Source organism: Aegilops tauschii, chromosome 6 (assembly GCF_002575655.3).
Source record: "Aegilops tauschii subsp. strangulata cultivar AL8/78 chromosome 6, Aet v6.0, whole genome shotgun sequence".
Classification (NCBI taxonomy): domain Eukaryota; kingdom Viridiplantae; phylum Streptophyta; class Magnoliopsida; order Poales; family Poaceae; genus Aegilops; species Aegilops tauschii.
The window spans coordinates 29,679,782-29,704,759 of record NC_053040.3 but is presented as its reverse complement, the minus strand read 5'-3'; the positions used below and the strand labels follow the sequence as shown (position 1 = coordinate 29,704,759).

General features: G+C 47.5%; 1 protein-coding gene and 1 non-coding gene across 2 annotated transcripts; both read right to left on the bottom strand.

Annotated features, from left to right (window-relative positions):
• Positions 1–4,615: 4,615 nt before the first annotated feature.
• LOC109740835 (uncharacterized) lies at positions 4,616–5,346 on the bottom strand. Its single transcript, XR_012187044.1, has 2 exons — positions 4,976–5,346; positions 4,616–4,874 (listed from the first exon to the last, which is right to left on the bottom strand). It is a non-coding gene; the product is annotated as an uncharacterized protein (transcript).
• Positions 5,347–6,671: 1,325 nt separating this feature from the next.
• On the bottom strand, positions 6,672–8,772 carry LOC141020523 (hydroquinone glucosyltransferase-like). The gene has a single exon (XM_073500891.1). It carries the CDS (start codon positions 8,594–8,596, stop codon positions 7,001–7,003), a length of 1,596 nt encoding a protein of 531 aa, XP_073356992.1. The 5' UTR covers positions 8,597–8,772; the 3' UTR covers positions 6,672–7,000.
• Positions 8,773–24,978: the final 16,206 nt, after the last annotated feature.

Genomic DNA, 24,978 nt, shown 5'->3' with positions numbered 1-24,978 from the left:
GTTCTGAACACCATGTTTGCATGTTTATTTGATTTAGGTAGGTGTATAGGTAAGTTCTAATTTGACCAGGTTTGGACATACACATAGCCAAAAGTTTGAGTCATAGTTATGTTCCAGTTGCATTTATATTCAGATTTGACAGAAGGAACAAAGTTTCAGGAAAAACAACCTGTCAGTGTGTTCCTTGACATTATGCACCTGAGCACCCCTACTGTTAGCACCAAAATTAGCTTTATTCTTGGCATGTATATGAATGCTTTGTTTGCATGCTTATTTGATTTAAGGAGGGCAGAATAAGAGTAAACTGAACCATGAAATTTTAGAATCAGAAAGTAGGCATAGCGAAAATTTCGATTCCGAGCCAGTGTTCAGATGATCTCGATATCTCTCCCATTCACTCGCATGTGGATCCGTGCCGTTCCATGTATTCAACATGGTATTCGGGCTGTATCGATCCAGAAAAATGCGGTAAAGCTGGCGCATTTAATGTGACGGCAGTCCGCAGACCAGCCATTTTCCTGTGCCAGACTGACCCTCCACGGGTGCATAGACGTCTTAACGGCCACTGCGCACGGCCCGTCATATATATATTTCCGGTGCATCTGAGCTCGAGCACCGAATATACATAGTCATTATGAAGTGAATTAGCTTAGCTTGCTTCAGTAGAGCACGCTCAAGCTTCAGAGAAAGAGTGTTTGTATTTTTTTTCCCACCAAGTAAGCTATTACAGAGGGTAACATATAACATATGCATTACTTGTTCTGACCAGGGTTAAAAAATAACTTTCTAAAAAAAAAGGCAAACATTTGTCAACAGGCAGACCTGATTGGTTTCGTATTATTATATTGTCTAAAATAGCAACATGGGACCTCACTGTCATTCATGGAGGGATATTTCGCCATAGGTCTCTTTCCAGTTTCATAGTGTCAAAAACGCTCTTATATCATGGGACGGAGCAAGTAGTTGACTTATTTTTCTTTCTTCCAAGGTTATTGATTGTTTATAAGCTGCGACAGAGCTGCCGGGCTCGTGTAGCCATTTTGGTGTGCCTTGTCCAACTGGACCAACTCACAGTGCGTTGTCCAACTCACATGTGCGATTACATATTAACCTACCGTAAAACACTCCTTTTGTAAACTTTTATAAGACGTTTTGGATTCAACAGTAGACATAATAATAACATAAATAAATGTCCTAGTGCGCGGTATTAACGATTCAACAGCAGGAATATTTTATTTTGATTTAAAAGGTTATCGAGAAAAATCTTCTCTCCGTATGTTAATGCTAGTAACCACAGTGTGTATCCACCCTGAATCATCGTTGCTCTTTCTTCTGCATTTGCCTCACCTAGCCATGCTAATGCTAGTAACTGGGTGGCAAATGTGGTGAGCACCCTTAACAAAACAAACTAGCAAGTGCACTTTGGGAGCTAGCCTGCACCGGCGGGATCGCCACTGGAGTTCCCTTTTTCGAGTGCATAATTTTCCACAAAGCTGAGTATGGGCACGACCAAAGTCTGTGATAATTTGTCACTTCCCGCCCACACGCAACACAGAAAAAACCAGGTTTGATCCTTCTTTTGTGTAGTTCATCACCCACTGCAAGCCCATTCGTAATCAATCTCCGGGGAGCTGCTATCTCGCGCGCGCGCTGCAACGCGCGATTTCCGACAGGCCACGCTTTCCCTTTTTAGCAATTCTGGCTATATCGTTTGAGGTAAATCTGGCCCCACCCCGGGCCCCACCCATTGAAATAGGGGGGGGGGGGTGAGATTTAGTTTTTACGGGAGAAAGAGTAGGGAGGGTCGAACGGTGTACGCGCACATGTGGGCTGAATCATAAACGTGGGTGGGCCCATCTTTCGTTAGTATTCGACAGCACGACGGAAGAGATCGCTCGTTGGAGCGCTCGCTCGCTCAGGAGCGTTTCCGCAATCTACGTGCATGGATGGCGTTGTTCGGTACATTAGAATCCCACAAAGTCAGGCAGCCCTTGTGATTTATGGCCTCTGAGGAGGGTTCCGGCCGTCAGAGCCTCACTCGATTGATAAGCATCCACATGTACTTAACTATAAGTGCAACCGGGGGGGGGGGGGGGGGGGCAAATGCCCCTGCCCACCTCATAACAGTTTTTTTAATGAAAAGGTAGATCTTGTTCTACCTTATATATTTCAAAACATGCTGAAGCCCGAAGACCAACAGGTCAATTACATGATCCTTGTGCAATGCACCGCGGTGCAAAAGGCAACAGGTAGCCTGCAAGATGAGAGAAGGGACAGAAAAGTGGATAGCCAGATACATGATGACAACAACCAGGAAAGGCCACTGCTAATGCCCTAGCATATATATCCACAGTTTGGCCCCATAATAGTTTCGACTATGGCAAATTTTAACATGCTCCCTCTTACCCCTCTTTATACATGTGAGTTAAGAAGGTAAGAGTCAATCATACCACAAATTAATAAGATCAACTGCTCAGATCTTATCTCATGTGAAAAGAGGGGGTAAGAGGGAGCATGTTAAAACTGCTCTTCGAATATATGTTTTGCAAATCACATCTTTTTATAATTTATTTAGGCAAAAATATGAGTTTCAAGAAGAAGAAGATTGTTGTATCTGAACCGTTATGGATTCAGTAACAAGTCGGGAGAATTCAGTAGACGCGAAGTCGGCACGTTGATGACCCTGACTGTTGTTGGACCCGTGGCGATCGCGGAGAAGGTGGGGAACAAGCGGGAGGGGAGGTTGAACGAGGAGGGGAGGTGGGATTTATTTGGAAAGATTCGGTGGGGAGAGGCCACAACGTACATGGGAGGGGAGGTCGAACGAAACGAACAAAACAAGAAAAAAACATTTCGGTGAAAATGGAGACATGCGGGTGGGACGGAAGAAAAATTCTCTCGGAAAAGTTGTGATCATAGATAATAAATGACATAGTGCTCAGGATTAGCGAATTATTATTGAGAAATATCTAATTTTATTTTGGAAGGAGAAAAAATAATCAGTGCGTACCGGTCTACAAACTCCTCTTTTAGAGTAGAGATTTAATAATAGAGATAATAACAAAAATTTTAACTGTCATAGTGCATGGTATTAGCGACTTGTTATTAAGAAATATTTCATTTTGATTTGAAAGGTTATTGAGAAAAATCTTCTCTGTCTTTTAAGAAGGTGATCTCATATGTATATGTATATAGTGTGATTTTTTAATAATTCATTACCTAGTATTTAGGTTATTGAATTGAAACGGCGCCATCTGCCAAAGCAAGTATAAAAAACGAAAGAGGGACCGGGCACATCGATTTGGGTTTCAGTGTGAGGGAGAGAAAAAAACAGTATGGTGAGACAAAAATAAACCGTTAATCTCCGAAAATGCCGTTTGGAGGCCGAGCTCCATGCGGCTCGGTATCCTGGTCGTCAGTAATCGAATCAAGCTGCTGCAGAGACGCATTTATGTCATGTATTCGAGCTCACAGCTGTAACGCCCACACCGTATTCTGTATTTTCCTACCGTAGCATCCCATGTCGCTGACAGGCTGTTCAGATGTGCGATCCATTCACCCATCATGTCCATCCAGTGCTAGCATCACTCACTCACATAGATGAACATGGGCACGCTGACAGGCTGTCAAGGACGAATCACCATCTGTGCTGAATTTCTTCAGTTCGACCACAACACACGAGCATATATAACGGAATTCGTCACGGGAATTAAAAATGTTTTTTTACCATACCCACACAAGAATGCATAGTATCAGACAAGCACAAACACCATTTTTTGATGTCTTCCACAAATAAGGTACGGTTTTTAATAACAAAGTGCCAGATAACCAGATCCATACCATCAAGAAACAACACTAAAATCTAGTTTTTTCAGACCTTAGGTGGGTTGCTGCATGTGTGTTCTGTTAGGTTGATCTCTCTCCCGTTCGAACCCAACGGGTCGAACGGGCCCCTGACTCGCGCCCTGATCGGGGGCGCCCAACCAAACCATGGTTGGTGGGCCCCTGTGACCCGCGCTATATAAACAGAGGTGGGGGCCGGGGCACGACTTACGAGGTTAATCGCTGCCATAATCCCCACCTACAATCCCTACCGATCTAGAGTTAGCGCGGTGCTCACGGGAAGCTCCACCACCTCGCCCACTCTCCGCCATCGCCGTGCGCCCCAGCACCACGATGGCCTCCGGCTCGAGTTCATCAACTGCTGGAGAAGGTAGGTTCACCGGATCTAATCCTACCCTACACGATCCCATGGATCCATCATGTTCTTCATGTGCCCTGTTAACCCACATCTTGAGCAGCGAGGAGATTTCCTAGGTGCCTTTGGCAGATCTCCCCTGGCTGGGCATGTTGTGCTCTTGTGTCCGTGAATTCCGCATATAGAACATATTCTACTTCTCTTTGATGGTTGTTTATATGGAGCCTTGTCACGGCTGGTTGTTGGACGCTCAGCCGGTCGTTACCTCGACGGTGCTGGGAACACATCTGATCCTTCCGAAATGGTGTGTTCAGACTTAGTTCGGCCAAGGTGCTACTTGTTACCAACGGCAGAGCCGGCTAAATCTGCTGCGAGCTCTCTATCAGATAAACCAAGCCCATCCGTCACGGCGGCAACTGGCCCGACCAACACTTTGACATCTCGCATTTTCTCCATAGCAAGTGCATACGCTTCCACATTACTGTCGCCTAACTTAACGATATCGAGTGCCAACAGGTACAAAGTGTTGTGTCGACGAAAAGAATACTTCAGCGGCCCATGATCCTTCTGGTAGCGCGCGCAAATACTCCGGCGGTAGTATATCTCTTGCATCTCTAGTCCATCACTTCAGTACATGTTTCGCAGGGAGCTCATGTAGTTTTAGGTGTATCATGACCTGAAGAACATCATACAGAGAAATGTCAGTTTCCAGTGTTTTTCCAAACCATGTCACTCTACAGTAACTGATTGTGAATAACGAGGAACTAGGACACCCACCTTAAGTGCATGGCTGCAAAGCATTCCATAGTGCTCAAATGTTCCACACTCCTAAACTCATCAGTTGTCTCGCTCATGGAGATCACAAACTCATTCTTGCACCATTTTTCCTTTGACTGAAACTTGATGTTCCTAGCAATGTACTCCAAGTGTGGCCTGACTTCCATGAGATCATACGCCCACATTCATACAGTGCTTCACCAAATTTCTCAAACATTGTCCTGGTATAAACCTGTGAGGCATGCACCTCAATTAGGATATTTTGCTTCAGGACAATCCCTCCTTGCAAATGACGACCGCATAAAAGGGAAATTAGCTCTTCTCAACAGGAACAATGCAACAGCACACAAAAACCATGAAGACTTAACCAAACTTACTAGTTTTGTCCTTTTCTCCTGGTAACTTTCTTCCAAGGCATCCGTGAAGGGCTCGGCTCCCTCTCATATGGCGCCTTCCCAACTCTGACTCTGCGAATAATGGCACACAAACTAATCAGGTGACTGAATTCACTGAAGGACACAAAAAACAGAGTGGTGACCATGGGCTCACAGCCCACATCTTTTTGGTGTTTACATAGCAAAAATCAGGAACATTTGTGGGAATATAATTACTGAAGATATATGTGTTGCCATGTAAGTAGCAGGTGCAACAGGAAATTTTCGTTTTAACAAACAAAAAAACAGCAGATAGCAGCAACCATTTTTGGTGTACAAACCCACCTTTTTCTGTGAACCGAGTCGTTAGCCATGTGTCAAAATCGTCATAACATGTTATTTTAATTTCTAATCTGTACGTGAGCGTTCCTGGTGTGCTGCTACGCTTACCTCTTCAGGTTATTTCAATGCTCATACTTTCTGAGTAATTTTCAGTATGTGCACCGCCCAAATAAAGCAAAACGAACTGATGAACAGCACTACAACAAAGACTACCAGCAAGCTGATAAAGCATATATTTCAGGTCAAAATTATCAACAAGAACGAAAACAGCTACAAGGTGAGGGATAACAAAATAACCTCCTGGTCCAACAAGATTGATCTGTATTGGACACTACCACGCCCTCTTCGTATGCATCCCGGTCCGCGGCATCACACGCTATATTTGCAGCTCCCGTGTCAGATGAATCGCCCATCCCTTTGCCAGTCTCTCCTCCCCCTTCGTAATCCATGTGGCCTCCAGCTCATCCCAATGGCAAAGAAGAAATCAACTCCTCGCCCGCATCAGCAGTTTCACTCGTGCCGCCCTCAATCAGTTGCGTGCCGGCAACTAGCTCTCTTAAGACAACCCCTCCGTCCAAACGCGGTACGAGCCTGCACAGGCAATCGAGAGCCAGCCAGATCTGATTTTTTAGAAGAACAAGATAGGGGAAACTTCAATCCATCGAACTCCAGCTTAACAAATCACTCCCAAATAGCCAGAAATTACACGAGAAATAGGGTTTTTTCAGAAGATTACCCTGCTCCAGATTCCCCGAAGAAGAACTCCATGCCGTCCATGGCGAGAAGCGGCGCTCACCCCTAGCCGGTGTGTAGGTCGACTGCCCAAACAGGCCACGCACCGCTTAAAGGTCATCTCTGTCGCTGCACGGGCCAGGAAGATACATTTATTTCCCCCACCAGCCACCTGCGCCAGCCCGCGAAGTGGGCCAAATTCAAAGCCGCACAGGCAAAACATCTTGTGCGCGCACACACAAAGTTAATGGTATTTCAGCAGCTCGTAGACCGCCTGAAAAAGAATATTTATTATTTGAGCTATATCCTGCCAGCAGCAGCAAAACCGTAGGCCCACGTACAAACCCTGAACAGGAGTAGGTGGCACAGCCGTATTTCCAGCTAATACAGCTCGTATATAGCAAAAAGAGCAGAGGCCACCCATCGCGAGGCCAGAGCGACCGGCGCGGATAGCGGCCTGCATGGAGCTCGTCCACCAAAACGCCCCTCTCGTTAATCTCAGCCTATCAAATCCCGTTTTAGGAGTAGAGAGATGGTGATCGGTGGCTTGCAAACATACATTTATTTTGCTTTTCCTTTATTTTTCGTCACGAGAAGTAGAAGATTTCCACAAAGCTGTGACCTTGGCTAGTGCAAGAGTTGAAGAACCATCCATGGCTAGCGCATGTGTGGCTCTGTCTCTGAGCTCACCAACACGCCTCCTCATCATTGCTGCTTCCTCCCCATCCATCACACGTCGGATCACGCTCACAATCTCTTCCTTGCACACAAAGCCGTTGCCGTTGCCAGGTCCGGCGGCGTTCAAGCGGGCCGCCACCCCTGCGTAGGCCTCCAACATGGCGGCGTTCATCTTCTGCTCGGCGTAGAGCGGCCATGCGACCATCGGCACTCCATTAAGGATGCCCTCCAGGCTCGAGTTCCATCCGCAGTGCGTGACGAAGCACCCGACGGCGGCGTGCCCGAGGATCGCTGTCTGCGGGGCCCACGACAGGAGGACGAGCCCCACCCCCGCCGTCCTCTCGACGAAGCCCCTCGGCAGGAAGCCCAGCGGGTCGTCGTCGTCGTCTCCTCCTCGCCCGGTTCCGAAGAAGGCGCCGTCCGCCGTGTCCTCGTGTGGCCTCTTTGCGGCCCAGATGAACGGACGCCCGGTCGCCTCCAGCGCGAGCGCTAGCTCGGTCGTCTGCCGCCGCGTGAGCGTGCCACCGCTCCCGAACGAGAGGAAGACGACGGAACCACGTGCCTGCTGGTCCAGCCATGTTATGAGGCGTGCGTGCTCCGGCTCCCGGTTCACGCCGACCGGCCTTGTCCAGACCAACGGCCCGATCGCGTGCACCGGCATGTCCTTCACGCAGTCCGTGCCGCCTTGGCCCACGGCAGGCTCTAGTTCACGGAACGTGTTCACGAGAATCCCGTCGACTCTCGCGGCGTCCTTGGCCAAGGACAAGAAACCGGCGTACGTCTCGCTGCTCCGGTCGGCGAGCATGGCCCCGGGAAGCTCGCGCGCGTGGATCGGCACGCAGCCCGGCAGCCGGATGGGCTCCGTCGCGTCCCGGTACTCCCCGACGAGCCCGGCGTCGAGCTCCGGGAGGTGCAGGAACAGGGAGAGGAGCATCCACGGCGAGGTGAAGAACATGTAGCACGGGACGCCCAGCTCCGTGGCGACGTCCCGCGCCGGCACGCTGGCCATGTCCACCACGAGCGCGGCGAGCGGCGCGGTCGAGGTCAGCGACCCGGCAATGTCCCGGACATGTGGGACGGCCGAGAGGGCGGCGTGCACGACGCGTTCGCGCACGGGGGTTGAGGGCGGCAGGGCGTCCGCCGGTGGCGCGGGCAGCGCGACGAGGTCGACGCCGTCGGGCACGGACGCGGCCAGGGCGGCGTACTGCTCCGAGGGGGCATCCGTGGCCGCCGCGAAGAGGAGCGTGGCGGCGAGGCCGTGGTCGGCGACGAGCCGGCGCGCCAGCTCGGCGAAAGGGATGAGGTGCCCCATGCACGGGCTGCACAGGAGCAGCACGTGCCGCCGGGCGCTCGCCGGCGACGGCTCCTGGTCACCTGGCTCGCCTCCCATGCCGCCGTACGTGTGCGACGCCGTGCCGAACAGCCGGTGTTTTGGTGGGGGTTGGGAGCAGAGTGGTGTGTTTTGGTTGTTCCCGTGCTTGGGATGCTGCCTCATGAGTTTCTGTAGTTGGCTCACTTGGTTGTACGATGGGACAAATTAGAGCAGCTGTCCCTTGTGTGGCGTCATGGTTGGCATCACTTTAAGCCAACGGTAGGTAGTAAAGAGCTACAAGTCAAATTTGGCATCTCGAGGAGTTAACCGTTACTGTAGTTTGATTTATTCAGACAGCATCTTCATAACGACTACTCCCTCCATTTCTAAATAGGCAAATTTGACAATTTTGACCTCGGGACGAAGTCAAATCACAGAATGACTGCCCGTGAAACTATTCACGTGGCTGACCTTTTTGTGTGGCGCCCGACACGCAGGCGCCCCACCTACGGTGCAGCGCCTAGCTCTGGAGCGTTGCACCTCTGTTCACCGTGGCAGCCCCTGGGCCTGCACCCAGCAGTGCAGCGCCTCCGAGCTAGGCACCACACATGTAATGTGCAGCGCCTAGCCCTCGGGCGCTGCACTGTCTGTTACTAGTTGGCTGGCCCCCCATCCCCCACCCCACCCCACACACCCCTACCCCATAGCATCCGACCCGAGCTTTGCCCCCTCTCCCCCTCTCTCCCTCTCTCCCCCCCTCTCAAATCCTCTCCCAAATCTTGCAAATTTGAAGAATTTGTCCGTGGATTTCGAAGTCAAACCCTCCCTCAAGGTAATCTTCTCCGATCCCGTTGTTTTGATCCAAATAATGTTATGAAATTGCTCATTTGTTGCTAGTTTGGGGAAACCCTAGTTTTGTATGGATCTAGAGATGTGAGATGCAAACTTTCCGTTGCTCTCTGGACAGCTCTTCCCAGGCGTGCAACGCCTCCAAGCTAGGCGTTGCACTCCACGGTGTGGCGCCTAACTCCGAGGCGTTGCACGCCTGTGTATAGCTATCCAGGGGCAACAGAAAGTTTGCATCGATTTTGGGGCAAAAAATTCGCTAAGTGTTGGTGTGGCGCCTAGCTTGGAGGCGCCACATTGTATAGTGCAGCGCCTGTCTCTGGGGCGTTGCAGTATATGTCGTGGTTTTGTCACGGCAGATGTCCTAGAGAAAGGACTTAGTCGTGGAGCCATCACTACGAGTTAACTTAAAGGGGTTAAAGCGGACAAGGGACGCAAGAGAGTTTATACTGGTTCGACCCCTTGCGGTGAAGGTAAAAGCCTACGATCCAGTTGTTGTGGGATTGCTTGGGTTTCGATGACCAGGTAGCGAATACGCTTTGCATGAGTCTCGAGTTGTTGTGTGTTGTTCTTGAACCGCCGCCGGGTCGTCCCCTTATATACATGGATTGACGCCCGTCGGTTTATAGAATCCCGAGGCCGGCTCATAAACGTGTCCGGCTCGGTCTCTGCTCTTTCTATTTTACAACACAAGTTTACATATCAATACCGGTTTATGTCTACAGGCCTTAAACCGGCTTTGGGCCCTGGGCCTTCATAAAGCGTCACCGTCTGTCTTCATGGGCTTCAGATATAATGAACTACTTATGGGGTTAACCCGGCCTCTCCTGGCCGGTTTACGCCCAGTGGTAATATCCCCAACATTAGGCCCCAGATTGATTTGAACTGGTTCATGTCAATCCTCAATACTTAAGAAAATTTCTTCTTCAACATCTTCACATAATCTTGTAAACCGCCGTGACGTCACCTTCCAGGACCATGGTAAACCGCCATGACGTCATCTGTTATTTAAAACTGTGTATAACCCATCTTCATTAATGGGCCTCCGAGGATCGAGGCAACAAAGCTGTCACACACCCCATTTTTCGGGCTCCTCGATTCTCGCGCCTGCCTTTTATCCATTCATCTTATAAATAAGGCCGAGGGGTCACTTTCACTTTCCCCCCTCGTGCCTCTTCGCGTCGTCGTCTTCCTCGCGCCGACCGACCCTCGAGCTCTGTCGCCGCCGTCGTCCTTCGCCTCTGCTTCGACAAAGGCCGCTACATCAACCTGACCGTATCAGAGAAACGCGGTGATCCTCCGCTGCTTCCTCCTGCACCAGTAAGTTCCTCTTCTCCTCACCCCAGATCCGCCATTAGGGTTCGGTGTTCTTCATAGCTTGAAGCTGTTCCTCCTTCAGTAATACCAATGGCCAGTTAGATCTGATTGTTTTCAGCGCCTTTTGTAGTTTAAACTCCTTTCTTCTTGTTAAGGCATCTGCTTGATATCAAACTCATCTGAACTTACTGAACTTTTTGAGCGCTTGAGATTAGACCAGAATATATTTTGATTATCCAACGCACGGCAGATATGAAATTCCCATGCCAAACTGTGAAACTTGTTTTTTCCTTCACTTATACATCTTTAGACTTATACCTTTAATACCAGATTAGGCGGTTTAACTTCATAGAAAAAATGATGACCCAGTAGATACCATTAGTCCCCTGTTGAACCGCCAATGCATTCATCATTGTACTGTTTCCATTGTCAGACTCCGGTTTACGAATAACCAACTCCGGTTTAACAATATGCTTACATCCTTATACCGCCTTATAGTTGTCCACTGTAAATCTTAAACCGGCAATAATCGTATTTCAGATCTTCATTGCCATGGCCAAGCAAGTCTATGAATGCAATTGGGCTCCTTGTCGAGTAACCGAAGAGCAGTTAAACAACTGGGTTAAAACGGGTGCTTTAGCCAAGAAAGATGTCATCCACTGGAGGGTCCCTGGCCCGGAAAATCCTCCTACACCCAAGGACGGAGAGGTAGTTGTGTTTGCTGATCACCTGGGTCGAGGTTTTAGCCCTCCCGGTTCGAAATTTTTCCGAGATGTACTAGCCAGCTTTCAGCTGCACCCTCAAGACATTGGTCCAAATTCTGTGACCAACATCTGCCACTTCCAAGTCTTCTGTGAGGCTTATCTCCAAGAGGAACCTACAGTCGAACTTTTTAGGGATTTCTTTCACTTAAACCGTCGCACAGAGTTCACGGATGGACCCAATACGGAATTGGGTGGAATGGCGGTTCTGAAAAGGAAGGAAGTTACTTTCCCTCATCCCAAGCTCCACAGTCACCTTTAGGCATAATGTTGGCTGACCAACTTTGTAGTGAGGGTCATAACCCTAATCTGGAGTATAAGTAACTCCTATTATATGATGTTGGTTGACAATAAAGCCGTTCCGGGTTATGATAAACACCGGTTTATTCTATACTGGTGACTTTGAGTCAAAACCAGACCGGGCTGATAGTCTCCGGATTATAACTTGATCATGTACTGACAACTTGTAGTTGACAGCCTAACCGGGTTGATAAACACCGGTTTGAAAACATCACAAATCTTATCAAAAGAAAGAAAAAATTAGCAACAGGCAAATAAAAACCGTTGTAGTCAAGGCTTTTCACGGGCTGCCAGGCCCCAAATTCGAGGCTTTTCATGGGCTGCCAGGCCACTGAGTTAAACCATTTTTGCAAAGCCTTTTAAGACGGTCCTCAATCCTTAACCAATCATCATTTTAACCTGACAAGTTCAGGGTCTTTATTTTAGAGTAACTTGTCAAAGTTCGAAGGGTCATACCAGGTTTACCTGGGCGGAGTGACTTACTTAAATAGGCAGGTTAACCTGGGGTTTTAGGTGTATACACCAGGCTTCCAAGCCATGGCTTGATAGCCTTTTACAAGTGTAGATTCTTAGTTCATTTCGACAGCAAAGAATCCCCAAGTAACATTTTGAGCTGTGCTCAGTGGGTGCCTATGTTTGAGTTGTTATTTTACAACACTCTCTTTGGCCCCGGATTGATTTGGCTTTGAGCCGATCAAGAGGTGTGACTATGGTTCGGATACGACCAAGCCCCCAAGTGATGTTGTGGCATTGCGCCGATCAAGAGGTGTAGCTATGGTTCGGATACGACCAAGCCCCCAAGTGACGTAACGTAAAGCTTTGAGAAGCTAAATCAAGGGGTAAACCGGACGCCGCTTTATAAACAGAAGCTCCATGTAACCACACATGATGTAAGAAAAACAACAGATACCCCGCTTTAGCTGAGGTTCCGGTTTATTATATTGATCATAATATATACATTGTCATAATATGTACATAAGCAGAGCCTATGGCTCAAGTATAGTAGGGCCGAAGATGAGCAATATTCCATGGCCGGTTGGTCTCCTCCTCCGACTTATGTGAGTCTTTGCGCTCTCGAACATCGATTAGGTAGTATGACCCATTGTGTAGATTCTTGCTGACCACAAAGGGTCCTTCCCAAGGGGGGGATAGCTTGTGCATATCCGTCTGATCCTGGATGAGTCAAAGCACCAAATCACCTTCTTGAAAGGTTCTGGTTCTAACCCGGCGGCTGTGATAACGATGCAGATCTTGCTGATAAATCGCCGAATGGGCCGCCGCCATGTCACGCTCCTCATCTAACAAGTCAAGAGCTTCCTGACGTGCCTTCTCGTTTTCAGCTTCAACATATGCCGCTACACGAGGTGAGTCATGACGGATGTCACTAGGAAGAACCACTTCCGCTCCATAAACCATGAAGAACGGTGTGTATCCTGTCGATCTGTTGGGTGTGGTATTGATGCTCCATAACACAGAAGGTAACTCCTCAACCCAACAACCCGGCGGCCGTTGCAAAGGAACCATAAGCTGGGGTTTGATGCCTCTCAAGATCTCTTGATTGGCCCTCTCCGCTTGACCATTGGACTGGGGGTGAGCCACTGATGACACGTCAAGCCGGATGTGCTCACGTTGACAGAACTCCTTCATGGCACCCTTTGATAGATTGGTACCATTGTCTGTTATAATGCTGTGTGGAAAGCCAAACCGGAAGATCACCTTTTTGATGAATTGAACCGCCGTAGCTGCATCACACTTACTAACTGGCTCTGCCTCCACCCACTTCGTGAACTTATCAACCGCCACCAAAAGGTGGGTCTTCTTGTCCTTGGATCTCTTGAAAGGTCCAACCATATCCAGCCCCCAAGTTGCAAACGGCCAGGTGATTGGAATCATCCTCAATTCTTAAGCCGGTACATGAGCACGCCTTGAGAATTTCTGACAGCCATCACATCTTTTGACCAAGTCCTCGGCATCAGCATGAGCTGTCAACCAATAGAAACCGTGACGAAACGCCTTGGCCACCAAAGACTTTGAACCGGCGTGGTGACCACAATCTCCTTCGTGGATCTCACGCAAAATTTCACGGCCTTCTTCAGGAGACACACAGCGTTGAAATGCCCCTGTCACACTGCAATGATGTAACTCTCCATTGATAATAGTCATGGACTTGGACCGCCGGATTATCTGCCTGGCCAAAGTTTCATCCTCTGGTAACTCGCCCCGGTTCATATACGCCAAATATGGAACCGTCCAATCCGGAATAACATGAAGAGCCGCCACCAACTGAGCTTCCAGATCAAGAATAGCCAAATCCTCTTCACCAGGGAGCTTGACGGACGGATTATGCAGAACATCCAGGAAGGCATTAGGTGGAACCGGTTTACGTTGGGAACCCAAGCGGCTTAAAGCGTCCGCCGCTTCATTCTTCCGCCGGTCCACATGATCCACCTGATAACCTTTAAAGTGACCTGCAACAATATCCACCTCACGACGATATGCTGCCATGAGTGGGTCCTTGGAATCCCAAGTGCCGGACACTTGTTGAGCCACCAGATCCGAGTCACCGAAGCACTTAACTCGGCTTAGGTTCATCTCCTTAGCCATCCAAAGACCACAGAGTAAAGCCTCATATTCAGCTGCATTGTTAGTGCAAGGGAACATTAAACGGAGAACATAACAAAACTTATCACCTCGTGGGGAAGTTAATACGACTCCAGCCCCCGAGCCCTTCAATTGCCTGGACCCATCAAAATGAATAGTCCAATAAGTATGATCTGGCTTCTCTTCTGGCGCTTGTAGTTCTATCCAATCATTGATGAAATCCACAAGTGCCTGAGATTTGATCGCCGTTCGGGGTATGTATTTCAACCCGTGAGGTCCGAGCTCGATAGCCCACTTAGCAATCCGGCCAGTTGCTTCCCTGTTCTGGATTATATCCCCCAAAGGAGCAGAGCTGACCACCGTGATGGGATGACCTTGGAAATATTGCTTAAGCTTCCGGCTTGCCATGAAAACTCCATACACCAATTTCTGCCAATGCGGGTACCTCTGCTTGGACTCAATAAGTACCTCACTGATATAGTAAACCGGTCGCTGAAACAGATATTCCTTTCCTGCCTCCTTGCGCTCCACTACAATGGCCACACTAACAGCCCGAGCGTTAGCTGCCACATATAGCAACAATGGTTCTTTGTCAACCAGAGCAGCGAGAATCGGCGGATTAGCCAGCTGCCGCTTTAAGTCCTCAAATGCTTCATTAGCAGCGTCACTCCAGACGAAGTTATCCGTTTTCTTCAGCATCTGATATAAAGGGATGGCCTTCTCGCCAAGGCGACTGATAAACCGGCTCAACGTGGCAATCCGGCCTGCCAGGCGTTGAACATCATTGATACACTTCGGTTTGGCCAAGGAGGTGATGGCTTTGATCTTTTCCAGATTAGCTTCAATGCCCCTGTTAGATACCAAAAAGCCCAAGAGCTTGCCTGCAGGTACACCAAAGACGCACTTGGCCGGATTAAGCATCATTTTATAAACCCGCAGGTTATCAAAGGTTTCCTTCAAGTCATCAATCAATGTCTCCTTCTTCCTTGATTTCACCACAATATCATCCACATAGGCGTGAACATTGCGGCCGATCTGTTTATGAAGACAATTCTGCATGCACCGTTGATAAGTCGCCTGGGCACTCTTGAGCCCAAAGGGCATGGACACATAGCAGAAGGCTCCAAAGAGTGTTATGAAGCCTGTCTTCTCCTGGTCCTTAACTGCCATTTTGATCTGATGATAACCAGAATATGCATCCAAAAAGCTTAAACGCTCGCAACCCGCCGTAGCATCAATAATTTGATCAATACGGGGGAGGGCAAAAGGATCTGCTGGACAAGCTTTGTTGAGATCTGTGTAGTCCACACACATACGCCAAGTGCCATTCTTCTTAAGGACCAGCACCGGATTAGCCAACCACTCAGGATGAAATACTTCAACGATAAATCCAGCCGCCAAGAGCCTGGCTACTTCTTCTCCAATAGCCTTGCGTCTTTCTTCATTGAACCGGCGGAGAAATTGCTTGACCGGTTTATACTTGGGATCAACACTGAGAGTGTGCTCAGCGAGTTCTCTCGGTACACCTGGCATGTCAGAAGGCTTCCATGCAAAGATGTCCCGATTCTCACGGATGAACTCGATGAGCACGCTTTCCTATTTCGGATCCAAGTTATCGCTGATGCTAAACTGCTTGGACGAATCGCCGGGCACGAAGTCAACACTACTAGGAAAAGGCCTACTAGTGGCGCACCAGTTTTGCCTACTAATGGCGCACTACTGGTGCGCCACTAGTACCACGCCACTAGTATTAAATACTAATGGCGCACCACTGGTGCGGCATTAGTATCTAGTATACTAATGGCGCATCACGCCGTGCGCCATTAGTATAGACCAACATGCGCCATTAGTGTGCCTCCCAGGGGGCGATATTTACACATGTGCTTTGCCATACTAATGGCGCACTGCGGGGTGATGCGCCATTAGTATCCTTTGGCATACTAATGGCGCACGTTGGGGTGATGCGCCATTAGTATGTATATTAGGGATTTTTTTTTCTTTTCTGATATTTGCACAAATTACAAAATATATTATTGGACAGAATATAGACAGCACCACACAGCAACAGCAGATTCATCGAATACAGTAGAAGATTAGTCTCGGAATACAATTCATCATATTAGTCTCCGAATTCAAAAGACCGAACAACGATAGAACATTACAAGTCTCGAGACCGCGAGTAGCGAGTTTGTCTTCACATTACAAGTCGATATCGATCATCTAAACTACCATCACATAGAAGAGAGCTGCGGTCATCACGATGAGCATCATCGCGATGAAACTGGTATTCATCCAGTTCCTCCAACGCTCCCTCATCTCTCCCGCTAGATAGCGCGCATATCTAGATTTCGCCTCCGCCCTAGTGGTGTACCCTTTGTAACTGTTACCGCTGAAACGGTGAACCTGTCTCCAACCCTCCTTCCAGTCGTCGTAGACTCCGGGAACCTTACCCTTGTACACGACATACGACGGCATCTCTATGCACTAGCCAAACAACAGACAATACATAAGCAATATATAAGTATGCAACAAAAGGATCGGAAGAGAAAAGCAAGACATTAATAGCACGATTCATGGTCCTACTAATAAATAGCATCGATTACATCTAAGTTGAACGACTGTCCAAACCAAAGAGACATACAAGTTCATTAAAGTTTAATTACAACATGAGCTAATCGATGTTTCAGAACTACACATAGCATCACTACATTTGACTCGACTCATGGGACCGGAGCGTGGATGAAGCCGTAGTCTGTCGTGATGGTCATGAAGTCGCGGGCGTTGTCAGCCTGCATTTGTAGCGTTGTGTCTATCTCACTGTTGGACGGTTGATATTTGAGGTAGAACTGCCCCGAGGTACGAAGGACATCTTGATGGATGATTTCTACAAACTCCGACTGGATGCGAAAGAATTCTTGTCGGATGTCCGCGTCCTGGATTGCCGCCAAGCTTGCGGCCCAATCTTTGAGATTATTTGGTAGTAGAAGGTGATTATGGTCCCGTACGATCGCCCGCATGTGATGGAGGGCGTAGTAGGCATCCTTCTGACCGCCAGGCGGCTGCTTGACGCAGGGGAACGTCGTATTGTGGGTGTACACGTGCCTGCCGTACCTATGAGCCGGCCTCTTAAAGGTGCCTCCAGATGCGGCGTAGCCGGGGAGAGCATCATCAAGAACTTTCTTGATATTTGTGTAGTCTATCTTGGAGTCACGGTCCGGGTCGAAATACGTGGCCATGGAATATTTCGGGCTTAAGAGGATGAGTGTGCAATGTGTGTCACTGCACAGAACACGGAATGCTAGAAAAAAAAGAACGATCGAATAAGAAATCATATGTTACGGGGCGGGTAGGGGATGACTTACTCGGGAAAGTAAGGCACGAGGAAGTTATCCTTATCTGGGTTTGCCAGAGTGACGCCTTCGAGGTGTGAACTCGCGACTTGCCGGTCCCCAGCGCTGCCCAAGATCTTGGCACGCATGTAGAAGGGGTCGACTATCACAATGTCCGGGGTCTTGTCTCTAATGATCCGCATCTCCATACTCAGCGAAAATAGCCGAACGAAGGTGTAGTGCAGCGGATGAAGGTTAAACATAGCAAAGATGTCATCAAACCGCAGGACGATCGTACCCCCGACGGCGCTATCGACAAAGCCCTTGCCCTCTGGCACCTTGGCCACGAAAACCGGGTATGCCACATCATTCTCTCTGAGACGCCGCTTCTCCAAAGAAAGAACACTGTCATGCAGACTCCGCATAGCACCGGTTGCAGCATTGAGCATATTTGTCGGTAGCATCGCCCTACCCGCCACATGCACCCTCCTCGAGATATCCTTAGGTGAAGGTGGCCCGTCCTGAGCACGGATCGTACTTGGTGCCGGCTGGCTCGCACAGGCGCCCTTGTTAGTCTTTCGTTTCCGCCCCTTCTTCCTGATCTGCTGTAATGGGATCGAGTTATGCTCACAGACCGCCTTCTTGAGCGTGTTGGGGCTGATAATATTTCGCACCTCAGCTATCTGAGGCTCGGTGAAGGCGGCAGCTGGAGGCGTCTCCTGAGAACTGAATGCCAGACGACGCCTGTTGCAATTGGGTTTCTCCGCCGTACCAGCTAGATCGCGGTCGTCTTTTTCAGGGTTGGGTTCTTGAGAAGGAGGCCCGCAGAACTCGTCACCGTACCCATGTTCGGCAAAGTACTTATCGACGTTGGAAAATGTACCGTCGTCATTGTTGGAAGATGTACCGTCGTCGTTGTCGTCGTCGTCCGGATCCTGTGCCATATGCATGTCCGGATCCTGTGCCATAGGGATGTCCAGCATGTCCGGTAGCGTTGCGGCGTTCTTGCCATGGCTTGGCGCTGGCACGACTGGCGGTCTTGTCTGTGGGCTGGTGTCCCCCGCCCCCAAACGAATCTGGCTCTTCGGCCAAAGCAGGGGCCAGCTTACGCAGGCGCTGAGGGTCATCACATCATCTTCGTCGGCCCCAGCGGGTCGAATCGGAGGTAACAACTCGTCGCAGCCTGGCAGCACCCGAACCAGTTCAACCCTATACAAGGTGGGAGGCATCGGATTACCATGGAACACACGGTTGCCCGGTTGAACGATTCTGCCCTTGGCGACATCGACCAACTCTCCGCCCACGAAGTGCAAGAGAGTGCAAGGAACGTCGGCGGTGAAGGAAATATGCCCTAGAGGCAATAATAAAGTTATTATTTATTTCCTTATATCATGATAAATGTTTATTATTCATGCTAGAATTGTATTAACCGGAAAAATAATACTTGTGTGAATACATAGACAAACAGAGTGTCACTAGTATGCCTCTACTTGACTAGCTCGTTGATCAAAGATGGTTATGTTTCCTAGCCATAGACATGAGTTGTCATTTGATTAACGGGATCACATCATTAGGAGAATGATGTGATTGACTTGACCCATTCCGATAGCTTAGCACTCGATCGTTTAGTATGTTGCTATTGCTTTCTTCATGACTTATACATGTTCCTATGACTATGAGATTATGCAACTCCCGTTTACCGGAGGAACACTTTGTGTGCTACCAAACGTCACAACGTAACTGGGTGATTAGAAAGGTGCTCTACAGGTGTCTCCAAAGGTACTTGTTGGGTTGGCGTATTTCAAGATTAGGATTTGTCACTCCGATTGTCGGAGAGGTATCTCTGGGCCCACTCAGTAATACACATCACTATAAGCCTTGCAAGCATTGTAACTAATGAGTTAGTTGCGGGATGATGTATTACGGAACGAGTAAAGAGACTTGCCGGTAACGAGATTGAACTAGGTATCGAGATACCGACGATCGAATCTCGGGCAAGTAACATACCGATGACAAAGGGAACAACGTATGTTGTTATGCGGTCTGACCGATAAAGATCTTCGTAGAATATGTGGGAGCCAATATGAGCATCCAGGTTCCGCTATTGGTTATTGACCGGAGAGGTGTCTTGGTCATGTCTACATAGTTCTCGAACCCGTAGGGTCCGCACGCTTAACGTTACGATGACGGTTATATTATGAGTTTATGTGTTTTGATGTACCGAAGGAGTTCGGAGTCCCGGATGAGATCGGGGACATGACGAGGAGTCTCGAAATGGCCGAGACGTAAAGATCGATATATTGGACGACTATATTCGGACTTCGGAAAGGTTCCGAGTGATTTGGGTATTTTTGGGAGTACCGGAGAGTTACGGGAATTCGTATTGGGCCTTAATGGGCCATACGGGAAAGGAGAGAAAGGCCCCAAAGGGTGGCCGCACCCCTCCCCATGGACTAGTCCGAATTGGACTAGGGAGGGGGGGGCGCCCCCTTCCTTCTTTCTCCTTCTCCCTTCCCTTCTCCTATTCCAACAAGGAAAGGAGGAGTCCTACTCCCGGTGGGAGTAGGACTCCCCCCTTGGCGCGCCCTCCTCCTTGGCCGGCGGCCTCCTCCTTACTCCTTTATATACGGGGGCAGGGGGCACCCCATAGACACAAAAATTGATCTATTGATCTCTTAGCCGTGTGCGGTGCCCCCCTCCACCATATTACACCTCGATAATATCGTAGCGGTGCTTAGGCGAAGCCCTGCGTCGGTAGAACATCATCATCGTCACCACGCCGTCGTGCTGACGAAACTCTCCCTCAACACTCGGCTGGATCGGAGTTCGAGGGACGTCATCGAGCTGAACGTGTGCTGAACTCGGTGGTGCCGTACGTTCGGTACTTGATCGGTCGGATCGTGAAGACGTACGACTACATCAACCGCGTTGTGTTAACGGTTCCGCTATCGGTCTACGAGGGTAGGTGGACAACACTCTCCCCTCTCATTGCTATGCATCACCATGATCTTGCGTGTGCGTAGGATTTTTTTTGAAATTACTACGTTCCCCAACAGTGGCATCCGAGCCTGGTTTTATGCGTTGATGTTATATGCACGAGTAGAACACAAGTGAGTTGTGGGCGATATAAGTCATACTGCTTACCAGCATGTCATATTTTGGTTCGGCGGTATTGTGAGATGAAGCGGCCCGGACCGACATTACGCGTACGCTTACGCGAGACTGTTTTCACCATTGCGAGCACTCGTTGCTTAAAGGTGACTGGCGGGTGTCTGTCTCTCTCACTTTAGTTGAACCGAGTGTGGCTACGCCCGGTCCTTGCGAAGGTTAAAACAACACCAACTTGACAAACTATCGTTGTGGTTTTGATGCGTAGGTAAGAACGGTTCTTGCTAAGCCCATAGCAGCCACGTAAAACTTGCAACAACAAAGTAGAGGACGTCTAACTTGTTTTTGCAGGGCATGTTGTGATGTGATATGGTCAAGACATGATGCTATATTTTATTGTATGAGATGATCATGGTTTGTAACCGAGTTATCGGCAACTAGTAGGAGCCATATGGTTGTCGCTTTATTGTATGAAATGCAATCGCCATGTAATTGTTTTACTTTATCACTAAGCGGTAGCGATAGTCGTAAAAGCAATAGTTGGCGAGACGACAACGATGCTACGATGGAGATCAAGGTGTCGCGCCGGTGACGATGGTGATCATGACGGTGCTTCGGAGATGGAGATCACAAGCACAAGATGATGATGGCCATATCATATCACTTATATTGATTGCATGTGATGTTTATCTTTTATGCATCTTATCTTGCTTTGATTGACGGTAGCATTATAAGATGATCTCTCACTAAAATTTCAAGATAAAAGTGTTCTCCCTGAGTATGCACCGTTGCGAAAGTTCTTCGTGCTGAGACACCACGTGATGATCGGGTGTGATAGGCTCTATGTTCAAATACAACGGGTGCAAAACAGTTGCACACGCGGAATACTCAGGTTAAACTTGACGAGCCTAGCATATGCAGATATGGCCTCGGAACACGGAGACCGAAAGGTCGAGCGTGAATCATATAGTAGATATGATCAACATAGTGATGTTCACCATTGAAACTACTCCATCTCACGTGATGATCGGACATGGTTTAGTTGATATGGATCACGTAATCACTTAGAGGATTAGAGGGATGTTTATCTAAGTGGGAGTTCTTAAGTAATATGATTAATTGAACTTGAATTTATCATGAACTTAGTCCTGATAGTATTTTTGCAAATTATGTTGTAGATCAATAGCTCGCGTTGTTGCTTCCCTGTGTTTATTTTTGATATGTTCCTAGAAAAATTATGTTGAAAGATGTTAGTAGCAATGATGCGGATTGGATCCGTGATCTGAGAATTATCCTCATTGCTGCACAGAAGAATTATGTCCTTGATGCACCGCTAGGTGACAGACCTATTGCAGGAGCAGATGCAGACATTATGAACGTTTGGCTAGCTCAATATGATGACTACTTGATAGTTTAGTGCACCATGCTTAACGGCTTAGAATCGGGACTTCAAAGACGTTTTGAACGTCATGGACCATATGAGATGTTCCAGGAGTTGAAGTTAATATTTCAAGCAAATACCCGAGTTGAGAGATATGAAGTCTCCAACAAGTTCTATAGCTAAAAGATGGAGGAGAATAGCTCAAGCAGTGAGCATGTGCTCAGATTGTCTGGGTACTACAATCGCTTGAATCAAGTGGGAGTTAATCTTCCGGATAAAATAGTGATTGACAGAATTCTCTAGTCACCATCACCAAGTTAGTAGAACTTCGTGATGAACTATAGTATGCAAGGAATGACGAAAGTAATTCCCGAGCTCTTCGTGATGCTGAAATCGACGAAGGTAGAAATCAAGAAAAACATCAAGTGTTGATGGTTGACGAGACCACTAGTTTCAAGAAAAGGGCAAAGGGAAGAAGGGGAACTTCAAGAAGAACGGCAAGCAAGTTGCTGCTCAAGTGAAGAAGCCTAAGTCTGGTCCTAAGCCTGAGACTAAGTGCTTCTACTACAAAGGGACTGGTCACTGGAAGCGGAACTACCCCAACTATTTGGTGGATAAGAAGGATGGCAAAGTGAACAAAGGTATATTGGATATACATGTTATTGATGTGTACTTTACTAGTGTTTATAGCAACCCCTCGGTATTTGATACTGGTTCAGTTGCTAAGAGTAGTAACTCGAAATGGGAGTTGCAGAATAAACAGAGACTAGTAAAAGGATGAAGTGACGATGTGTATTGGAAGTGGTTCCAAGATTGATATGATCATCATCGCACACTCCCTATACTTTCGGGATTAGTGTTGAACCTAAATAAGTGTTATTTGGTGTTTGCGTTGAGCATGAATATGATTTGATCATGTTTGTTGCAATACGGTTATTCATTTAAATTAGAGAATAATTGTTGTTCTGTTTACATGAATAAAACCTTCTATGGTCATACACCCAATAAAATGGTTTGTTGGATCTCGATCGTAGTGATACACATATTCATAATAATGAAACCAAAAGATGCAAAGTTAATAATGATAGTGCAACTTATTTGTGGCACTGCCGTTTAGGTCATATTGGTGTAAAGCACATGAAGAAACTCCATACTGATGGGATTTTGGAATCACTTGATACTTGCGAACCATGCCTTATGGGCAAAATGACTAAAACTCCGTTCTCCGGAACAATGGAGCGAGCAACTGACTTATTGGAAATAATACATACTGATGTATGCGATCCGATGAGTGTTAAGGCTCGCGGCGGGTATCGTTATTTTATGACCTTCACAGATGATTTGAGCAGATATGGGTATATCTACTTGATGAAACATAAGTCTGAAACATTTGAAAAGTTCAAAGAATTTCAGAGTGAAGTGGAAAATCATCATGACAAGAAAATAAGGTTTCTACGATCTGATCGCGGAGACAAATATTTGAGTTACGAGTTTGGTCTTCAATTAAAACAAAGTGAAATAGTTTCACAAATTCGTGCCACCTGGAACACCACAGCATAATGGTGTGTCCGAACGTCATAACCGTACATTATTGGATAGAGTGCAATCTATGATGTTTCTTACCGATTTACCACTATAGTTTTGGGGTTATGCATTAGAGACAGCTACATTCACGTTAAATAGGGTACCATCTAAATCCGTTCAGACGACATCTTATGAACTGTGGTTTGGCAAGAAACCAAAGTTGTCGTTTCTTAAAGTTTGGGGTTGCGATGCTTATGTGAAAAAGTTTCATCCTGATAAGATCAAACCCAAATCGGAGAAATGTGTCTTCATAGGATACCCAAAGGAGACATTTGGGTACACCTTCTATCACAGATCCAAAGGCAAGACATTCGTTGCTAAAGAATGGATCCTTTCTAGAGAAGGAGTTTCTCTCGAAAGAAGTGAGTGGGAGGAAAGTAGAACTTGATGAGGTAATTGTACCTGCTCCCTTATTGGAAAGTAGTTCGTCGCAGAAACCAGTTTCTGTGACGCCTATACCAATTAGTGAGGAAGTTAATGATGATGATCATGGAACTTCAGATCAAGTTATTACTGAACCTCGTAGGTCAACCAGAGTGAGATCCGCACCAGAGTGGTACGGTAATTCAGTTCTGGAGGTCATGTTACTTGACCATGACGAACCTACGAACTATGAGGAAGCGATGATGAGCCCAGATTCCGCAAAATGGCTTGAGGCCATGAAATCTGAGATGGGATCCATGTATGAGAACAAAGTGTGGACTTTGGATGACTTGCCCGATGATCGGCAAGCCATAGAAAATAAATGGATCTTCAAGAGGAAGACGGACGCTGATAGTAGTGTTACTATCTACAAAGCTAGACTTGTCGGAAAAAGGTTTTTGACAAAGTTCAAGGTGTTGACTACGATGAGATTTTCTCACTCGCAGCGATGCTTAAGTCTGTCCGAATCATGTTAGCAATTGCCGCATTTTATGAAATCTGGCAAATGGATAAACAAAACTGCATTCCTTAATGGATTTATTAAAGAAGAGTTGTATATGATGCAACCAGAAGGTTTTGTCAATCCTAAAGGTGCTAACAAAATATGCAAGCTCCAGCGATCCATCTATGGACTGGTGCAAGCATCTCGGAGTAGGAATATATGCTTTGATAAGTTGATCAAAGGATATAGTTTTATACAGACTTGCGGTGAAGCCTGTATTTACAAGAAAGTGAGTGGGAGCACTACAGCATTTCTGATAAGTATATGTGAATGACATATTGTTGATCGGAAATAATGTAGAATTATTCTGCAAAGCATAAAGGAGTGTTTGAAAGGAGTTTTTCAAAGAAAGACCTCGGTGAAGCTGCTTACATATTGAGCATCAAGATCTATAGAGATAGATCAAGACGCTT

Excerpts from the sequence above, each read along its gene's own strand:
- LOC141020523 (XM_073500891.1), bottom strand. The coding sequence starts at position 8,596 with ATGAGGCAGCATCCCAAGCACGGGAACAACCAAAACACACCACTCTGC.